General features: G+C 38.5%; 1 protein-coding gene across 1 annotated transcript in view; it reads right to left on the reverse strand.

Moving 5' to 3' along the window:
• LOC310856449 (DENN domain-containing protein 3-like) overlaps nt 1-6814 on the reverse strand; it is a 28337-nt gene extending 21523 nt beyond the window's left edge. Inside the window, exons 1-4 of the mRNA XM_083761896.1 lie at nt 6720-6814; nt 1047-1093; nt 522-687; nt 178-367 (exon numbers count right to left, since the gene is read on the reverse strand). Coding sequence (XP_083618022.1) covers nt 178-367; nt 522-644 — 313 coding nt within the window. The 5' untranslated portion in view covers nt 645-687; nt 1047-1093; nt 6720-6814. The remainder of the gene's footprint in view (nt 1-177; nt 368-521; nt 688-1046; nt 1094-6719) is intronic.
• Nucleotides 6815-10256: the final 3442 nt, after the last annotated feature.

Genomic DNA, 10256 nt, shown 5'->3' on the forward strand with positions numbered 1-10256 from the left:
AAGAATTGCAGCACATTTTCATGATTAAAAAAAATAGCAGATCTATACAAGCTCGTAGCGTGGCACTCAGTGCTGCGCTATGAGCTTGTAGATCTGCTATTTTTCAATAGCTAAAGTATAACATAATGCTTAAAACACCAAAAGGGGTTCCCGTCCTGAATGGGCTATAGAGCAGACCTTCGCTAGGGGTCTCTGTGTTCGGTACAGATGGTTCTCTCTTCTTCCTGATAAAGGAGCGCCGTCGCCTCACAAACAACCTTCCATCTTGCTCTCTGCTGACAAAGGGAGGAGCTAGGACATGCAGTACCTCTGGCTCCAGAAGGGGGAGCGCCGGAATTCCATTGCTTCCACCAGTCTCCAGGGTAGACTGAGCAAGAAGAGAAGGACACAATATTATTTGTAATCTCAGTGGAATAGCAGGTTAATTTAACCCATCAACATAGGCCAACATAACCCATCAAGGCAACATAACATGAGATTATATGAACACCTGAGGCATTACACACACACACGCTAAATACCTGGTACAGCTCTCTGAGTTTGTCACTTGATGATCCAACCACCACGCAAGCTTCCAGAAGACCAGGAGGCAGATGGTCTGCCATAGCATGGTCTGCTACAGCAGTATGGAATGCGCTTCCCATTGCAGTCAGAACTGCAGCATCACTCCCAATCTTCCGCCGTAGTCTGAAAACCCACCTTTTCAGACTCCATCATGGCCCATAGCACTTACCCTACCCCCTTAGATAGCATTTCTGTAGACTTAGATAGCATTTGATACAGACGTATAGCATCTTATGTAGACAGCACTATAATAGCATTGTATGTGTCATAGCACGTCATAGTACATATGTATAGCATAGTATAGTATATATGTATAGTTTCATTATATAGATATTCCACTGTTACTTTCTTAGCTTACGCATGTTTCATGATAAATGCTTTTTATGTGATGTATTCCCATGCTTTTTTGTTCTTGCTTAATGTAAGTCGCTCTGGATTAAGAGCGTCTGCTAAATGCCTAAATTGTAAATTGTAAATTGTACCTTCTAGTACCAAGTCTCCTCAGAGCCGTTGACACACAACCATGGAACTAAAGGAAAGATAGAAGGTACATAGATATTTATTATACACATAATTATATTAAGGCTGCCAAAGAAGATTCCATATTTGAATATTCCTTTGAATATTAAGGCATGAACAAAGACTAACCCATCATGCTATCAATGACTTCTTGTAACATGTTCCTTTGTTAAACTGCACTGCCTAGTAATAAACTGAATCTGGTTAAATCTAGCTAATAACATGTTTCACTGGTGCATCATAAATTAAAATGACTTTGTCATTATGGCTCTAACATAGGTCCGCGAACTAGTGACATGACCTGTGGATGTCTTTGTATGTGGGTCTATGAAATGAAAACACTCCATTGCAGAGCCAATTGAAAGTCTTTAGGGCAGTCCTTCATATTAGGTTTGTTTTCTCACCATTGTTCTAGCACATCTACTTTCATCTAGAAATCCCCAGATGATAGGCACTATAGGCATAGATCTCACAATCATATGGCAATGCAACACTTATTCTTTCCTGTGAAAGCCCATTCCTGAAACCAAAAGTAACCTAGAGAGGAAAAGGGATGTTTGAAACAGTAGTAGAGGTTCCTCTACTTAGAAGTACACACTTTGAGCTGACCAAAATCATTTCACCATTTCTCTTGGAGTTAAAATAATTCACGGTTCACCTATGTAGTTTTGGTTCCATATGAAGTCAGAACTGAAACCTTTCAAAGAGGGGACTGATGGTCAGCCTGAAACTCATTCAAGGCAAGCCAAGCTGTAATGATGTTGTCATCATGAGACGTGTGTAGACAATATTATGTTTCAGAACATCCTTATATAAAGAGTTTTAAGCCTGGAAATTTGCCTACTAGGCCAGCAGCAATGAAATGATGACCATCGATGCTACATTTAGTAAACTAGATTGACTGTATATACAGATGTGAGGCTGTTAGGCTTCTACAGGAGCTTATAGCATAGCTTAGTTATGCAACCCGGTTGCACATGACACGTCTACATTGGATTGTTACGACATTATAGCTGATTCTCTATGTAGAAATAGGTACTTCAAACACCACAGTATTGAGCTCAAGGACAAAGATTTCCCTGAAATGAAAAAATGCTTTTTACCACGGAATGTAAATGAGCACTGGTGACTTTGTAATAGGTGCCTCTTTAACTGTAGAATAACGTCCCCCCCCCCCCTTTTTTCTATTTTTTTGTCAAAATGGATTGAAACTGGCCAATGAAATGTTTGTACATTTCTTACACAGAACAGCTGAATCACTAAATGGACTGAACATAATATGTTTATCAAAGTGGCAAAACAAAGAATCATTCATTCACTGTCTGTCCTTTACTTCCTCACTTCCCTCCCAGTGAGCAGCGCATTATCTTATTTCCCTACTGCTCTGCTCCAGGCTTTAACTTCACTCCTCTTCTGGGCAAATTAGGCTCATGAGTGCAGCAGAGGGCACTGAGGAGGGCACTGGGTGTGTGCAAACAAGCTAAACGCACACACACACGCACAAGCACGCACTCACGCACGCACGCACACACACAATCTAGTGGCCACTCCAATCCACAGCAAGTCCCTGCTCTCATTTAAAATACTAGACCGGTGCCCTGCTGTAGGGCACCGGGAGACCGCTGCGTCGGCTTGGAGTTGTTATTGGTGACTCCTGCAGGACTACACCATACAATGCAATCAGTGGCTTAGGATCAATAACCTTGTATGAAAAGGTATTAAATACACCTGTCCAAAATGTAATTTTAATGGCCCTTTTATTATTATTATTATTCATGCACCTTATATGATTTGTGTGTTTCTTTCTGTTATTGATTGTAATATTGAGAGCTCGAAAACAAAACCAAAAAAGTATATACGGTCGCAAAAAGATTTAGGTTTACTATGAAATCTGTCAGTCCAGACCGCCACGCCTCGTGACACTCGACGTCGTCACCATATATGAAGATCACAACACTGACCTCATCAAACTCTGGATAGCCATACATGGAAAAGACTGGAACATCACCTAGATCTGCATGGAGCCGACCAACAATTCTACATCTGGCCTCCCGGACACCATGTTGATCTGACCTCATCAAACCCTTATCTCCATATATGGAGCTGTCTGACCTGTTCTGACATTCCATATATTGATCCTTCCTCACCCGTGTTTCCTCTTCGATGTCTCTCTTTTGACTGTCCATTTAAACTCTAGATGGGCCCGCCCCAAAGTCATTAGCGCAGCCGCGCCCAGCAGCCGGAAAAATCTTCTCAACACATTTGACGCTCTACCCAGCCTGAAAACGTCAATTAATGTTTTTTTTTTAAATAAATAAAAATGGTCCATATATGGGAATTCTCAGACCTGTTGTTTCAGCATGACCTCGCCCTCAGGGTGTCTTACTGGTATACCTGTAATAAAGTGATGTGATAATAATGCTGATTCCGATTTTTTTTAAGCTGAGCTGCTGGTGATAGAAGTCATAGATGCATGTATGAAATTAATATCTAGCTTTCAATGCTGTGTGTCTAATATGCAATTAGTCTACTTACAGACAAGATTTGCTGCATACCTTTTACCAGATACCAGATACTGTACTGACATATCAATGAGGTGAACAGAGATGATTTGTGGACAGTTGAATAAAATGTTTTTGTAGTTGGAAGATGTCATGTCAAGATAAAGTAACCAATAACCATGTCTGTATATTTTAAATAGACTATAGGGGATTTCTAAATCCCTTAGTTTACTGTAAAACTTTGATACCTCCCAAACGTATTTGGTCATTTTCATAGTAAAGTAGAACAAATTATGCAATTAGGTGAGAATACTTTTGGAATTGGTGGTCCAAGGAGAGAATTAAAATCCCCAAATCTTCCAACCCTGGCAGGGTTAGTGTAGTGGTCTGCAAGTTCATGCACTCAAACAGCAGCAGAATATTGACGACTGCCCTAGCCATAACATTGTGGGGAGATCCCACATTCACAATTACTGTACAACACATGCATTGCATAAAGGGACAATCTGTGGGGCATTGTGGAATTTATAAAGAATATGTTTCCCTTTAATGTTCTATTTAAAATGATGCAGAGTGAGGCTGTTCCCTTTATGTAAAATTAAATAAAATAAATAATTTAACTTGAGACATTGGCAAATGGCACATCCATGGTAAATGGAAACTATGAAGTCAAAGTGAAAGCAAAGGACTCAAATACTAAGGCCTCATGTGTTTCTTTCTCCATTTAGTCATTACACATTTGAAGGTTTGCATAGGCGACAAATACTGAAGTCCTACATTTATCCCACATGCCACAAACTTGCTCAACTCCAATAGACTCTCCACTCCATTTCCTCACTTCCATTATAATTTACTGCAATTAGTACTTTGATTCCTCTAGTCTACCCAAGACCCAAGTTCAAAACCCGGGTAGGACATAAATGTTATGGGTTGCAGCTTTAAGATATCTAGTCATAAGAAATGATTCACTAGGCCTTCTGAGTCAACTTAGTATTGCACATTAGTACTAGTATCACATGATCTACAACTGTCCCTCCATAACCATAAAGCCAAGGACATGACAAGGTCATTATGATATATACTGTAATTGTACATAATCATGTGATCTCTGTACAATAGTTAAAATTAAAATCATTATTGTATTGATCGTTACAATAAAGAATACAATATTTGCATTGCTGAGGACTGACCCTGATGTTCATTCAGTGGTGGAAGTAAGGATACTTCGAGAGAAAATGGTAGAACACCAGTACACAAGCATGCGCACATGCGTACGCGCGCACGCACGCACACACTGACACACAAGTGTGTCAATTCAACTGAATTACTAACTAAAGACTACAATTTACAGTCAATACATTAATTTGTTACAACAAACTAAATGGTATTCCTCAATATAATGATACAAGTATTGTGGTCAGACTGACCATGAGTCAACAAAACAGCAGAACAGAGAGTCTAATGTCATATGGCATAAACACAACACTCAAATTCAAATTAGAACTAACTATTTAGTAAAGGAACTACTGTTCAGCAAATGTTAGTGGTCCAAAAATATCTAAAATCATCTCAGTGCTTTCACAAAGTTAATCTCGGAAAATTGCTGCTGATTACATTAAGTTGTTTACATTCAAAACTGTTGCCTCTGCAGCATTGCTTAACTCATTATAATTGCACGTCTAGCTTGCACATGTGGAATCTGAACCGCCTCAACATTGCAATGAGATACAGTTGACTTATTTACCTATCTTTGCAATTGCATGGCAGGCCTTTGGTCTGCCTCCTTGTACAGTACACTGTGCTGCGCAACTGTACTGAGTACAGATGCGCTGCCTGCAACACGTTGTAGATCAGCTATTTACACTATTATTTTACACCAAAATTGTACAACAATGTATAGAACAGGGTTATAATCAGACTAATAGATTTGGTTTATTACAAACAATAGATTTGATTTTTTGGGGGGAAAAGTATCAAAAATAACTGTGCTTTTCAATTATTCGTTTATAAGTCAGATATTGGTTCTAAATATCTTTTCGATATATTTTCTGGGTTGACGTGCACCAGTCAACTTATTCAGTCCATTCCATCATTCATAAATGAATTGGACAGCTGTATTGTCCTGCAGGTGAACTGCACAAAGCCCAATGCATGAAATGTTGCTTCTTCCAGTTTACAACATAATTATACTATGGCTGGAACATGCAAAGGAAAATAATTCACTTTTACTAGTAAGTTTACTATTCTATATTTACACCCAAGTACCAATTTTAGAGGCCAATATCAATATATTAGATAAATCAAGGCAAGCAAGGCACTATATAGGCTTACGTAAGTGTATGGGCAACAATAAAATCTTGTCACAGAGAACAAAGATTGTCAACTATCCTTCCCTGAAACACCTGGAAAGATAAGCTACAGAAGATATCACACCTTAGGCTGTTTGCCTGTTTCCAAATGAATGTTATGTTATAGATACCCTGTCCTGTTTATGGAAACAAAAAGGCACAAGAACTGCTGAAAGCTTCATGTCACAACAGGACAATAATAGCTCAACTTATACTATATGAAGGACACATTTAGCTCCAGGAACGGGCAATTATAGTCTACTATTCTAAATAATTACACTAAATAGGACGACCATTGGCAACCAGTGTGACAAAAACAAAACTATTTGTCTCTTCATTCAACACAGTTGTCTAGCCATCATGTCTGTGATTGAAATTAGATTTGTTTTAATGTAGCTATTACATAATATAAAACTAGTACTGCATGTAATATATTCAAGTTTAGAGGAATTTCGGTTAACCCATATTTTACAACATATGACGTGATTCTTTCTAGGTGATCAAATTCCAAGAGGGCTATATAATATCAACTGTCACGAGTTGCAGGTAATACAGAGAGATTGTGCAGACAGCTCAGCTGTGTTCATTTAAAATCTGAACTTTTTGGTTATCGACCAGCACATGTCAGCATACATGCAGTAGCAATAGCGTGTATATTTCAATATCTCTGTAACCTAAATGCGTTTTTGTTTAATTAATATCGACTTTCAGAAAAGTTGAAACTGAAAGTCTAGTTGTCAAAGAAAAACTTATATTCGCGAATGCCATGAACAGAACACGTACTAACCTCATGACATGTCCAAATAAGTCATCCGTTCGGCTTCTCATTCATTATTACTTTTCTACTTAGTCTACTTTTGAACTATTATGACTGCAGTATCCTCGGACCTCAGTACGAAACCTTACTCGGACTCTCTCTGTTACAGTGTTATCCCAGTTGTGAAGTTATCTGTGGTTTGACAGTCTGCTCTGCTTCCTGTATGAAGACACAAACATGCGCATTGCCATTGATTGATTTAATTAAGCACGCGCTCTGCCCCCCCCCCCCTCTCAAGACAGAGCCTCCTCTCCTCTCTGTCTGTCTGTCTGTCGCTCTCTTTCTCTCTGAACAGCACCACACACACGCACGCACACTGTACTACACTGTACACACGCACGCACACACACGCGCACGCACACACACACACACACACACACACACACACACACACACACACACACACACACACACACACACACACACACACACACACACACACACACTCACTCACTCAGTCACACACGCACACACACACGTCCTGAGTTCAACACATTTCTACTGTTCTCTTTTAAGCCACAACACATTTGTATTTTTGAGAGTCGCCTAAACATATTTTTATTTTTTGCATTCTAAATGGCTTATTTTTACATTTTGATTACAACAAAGCTGACCAGTAGGCTATATTATCTAAGCTTTCTATGATACTTCTAAAGTTCCAAAAATTATCAAACCTTTATCATATTATTTATCAACCTTTATAAAACAGTAGGCTATGTCCTGTCCTGCGCATAATAGTGGACAGTCCTACGAAGTCTGAGACACAAATTGGATTTGCCTGCAGTCTGGACAAAGCCTCATGAATAGGCTACTGCTAGTTGTTGTCCTTTTTCAATGGGTGAATGTAATTAAGTTTAAAGGGATTGTGACATTAAAAAAAAGGTTTTGGAATTGTTCTTATTTTTTTTAGGTTTTCTAATCTCAATTGCACCCAAAAAACATGAACTTTTAACATTCAGTAGATTTTCTGTGATCTGGGGTTTTCTGGCTCAAACAGGTGCTCTGATTTGCCGGCAGTAAGTGATGTAAGACCCTGCAAATGCCAGCAGATGTCACTGTTTTCACTGTGATGCCTGTTTTCATTGTAGCTCAAAAGGCTTCCAAACCCCAAAGAAAACTTCAGACCACAGAAAATCCACTGAATGTTCAAAGTTCAGGTTTTTTGGGTGTAATTGAGGTCATAAAACCTAAAAGAAAAAAGAAAAAGAAATGAAAATGAATGTCATAAAAACTTTAACTTAAACCCTATATTCTCCATTGACCAGAGTCCTTTTGTCCCGTAAACACCAAATCTCCTCACAAAGAAACAGCTGATCTACAAGGTCAAGTTTGCAACACATGTTGTGACATGGTGTGGGCTTATAGCTGCTATTTTAGCCAAATGTTCTCCTCAGAATAGAGACGCTGGGATTCATGTGGTCAAATCTAACTGCCTTTGGTTTTGGATTTTGTGAGGTAATTGCATGGACTTCAGCTATAGGCCTATATTCTTTCTTTTCTAGAATAAATAGCTGTTTCTTTTCTCCGTTGATAGTGTTGAATGACATTATCTTTATGCAATGTTTTTGTGCAGTATCAATCACCTTAGTTGACTGAATGCATACTGAACTATATTACTGACACTTAACCTGCAGGTATTTTCTTTGTACTGTAGTTTAGGTAGCATTCAAAACTGCAATGAACCTTTTTACAGTAGCCTACTCTACTGCAGAACCCCTAGTTGTGGTTACATTCTTGCAAGGCTAAACACAATGGCTTGTTTGCTTATGTAGATTACAGTGGACTCAATGAGATCGTTCTTTTTTATTTACCTTTTAGAAACCAATAAGATAATTTTAAAGTTTTGTACATTTTGTAACATTGAATGCAACACTGCCATCTAGGGAAACGGTTATAACATGAACACTCTCAATAGCTGCTTAGTGCATACATTGCTCATAGCCTACTGCTGACAGCTTTCTATTCATGCTGATAAACTCTCCAATAAACCCTTGCTTAAATGCAATGGGAAAAGGGCTAGAGGTGAATTGAGCTGGAGGAATGTCTAATAGCTTGTCAATGAAGACACAGACACACACTTCACAGTTAAAAGTGAATTAATTGTTTTCATAGAAGTCATTAATTGGTACAAAAAAACTGTATTCTCATGGTATAAAATGTATGTACAGCAGCAAAGAGAAGGCCATATGTATAAGAACTTGCTACATTTTCTATAATAAATTCAGTGATTGACTTTCAAATCAAAGTGTCCCTTCAATAATAAAGAAACAAATCAACAGCACACAATCTATGAAAGGAATTCACAATCTTTCTCTTCTGTAACCAATGCTGTGTATAACTTCAAATAAATAATAATCACAAACGATACTAGTATAGTGTATACTATAACTCAGTCAACTCATTTGTTCATTCATAGATCAAGATTTCCATCGTTGTACCGTTGTTATGATTGATAAGTATGTTTCATTTATAGGTCTGCCATTTTCAAGGTTCAAAACAGTTGCTGGGTTAAACCCCAGCATCCGTATTGTATTGTGGGGAAAGCTTTGGCTGAAAATAGCAGATCAACAAGCTCACAATGAGTCAGCTTGTCGATTGCTGTATTCTGCAAAAGCTTTCCCCACAATAACACTAGTATAGAGCCATGGGGGATTTGAATTGGCTGTACTCTCACAGGCACTGAGTCTATTTGGGTTCCAGGTAGAAAAGTTTCAAAGGACAGCATACATCACCCTGAACCCTAAAGGCATTCTATTACAAAGTAGCTTAAATTCCATAAGTCAAGGTCTGTTTAAGAATCTTTGGCTCTCCATCATGGGTCAGGTGCAGCAATCATGACTACCGGTAGGTGCATTTTGAAAACTGGGTCCGAAATCATTAGTAAAGCATTTAGTTAAAGAAAGATATACGGTGGCAAACGCTGCAATGTTACATTCACAATTACTATACATGTATTGCATAAAGGGACAATCTGTGGGGCATTGTGGAATTTATATAGAATATGTGGTGTTTCCCTTTAATGTTCTATTTAAAATGATGCAGAGTGAGGCTGTTCCCTTTATGTAAAATGAAATAAAATAATTTAACTTGAGACATTGGCACATCCATGGTAAATGGAAACTATGAAGTCAAAGTGAAAGCAAAGGACTCAAATACTAAGGCCTCATGTGTTTCTTTCTCCATGTAGTCATTACACATTTGAAGGTTCGCACAGGCAAGTGGCTGGTCTTTATATGCAACATTAGAGGGATAGAGAACTACACACTGAATTATATTCACACTGAAACCCATAGCCTGCCCTGTATACAGTAGGTACATTGTGCATAACAATATCTATGGGATACTATGCTGTGCTCCGAGAGTTAGGCCAGGAAGTATAATGTACTCCACTGCTATTTGTAACACTAAGTGTGCTCAGTGCTGAGATTTATCTGTGGCAAACAAAGCTAGCTGTAAACTGTGTATATATCTACTTCACTGGACTAAGTAAAATTTGACCTGAGTCAA

Source organism: Protomyctophum parallelum (assembly GCF_964188405.1).
Source record: "Protomyctophum parallelum genome assembly, chromosome: 3".
NCBI lineage: Eukaryota > Metazoa > Chordata > Actinopteri > Myctophiformes > Myctophidae > Protomyctophum > Protomyctophum parallelum.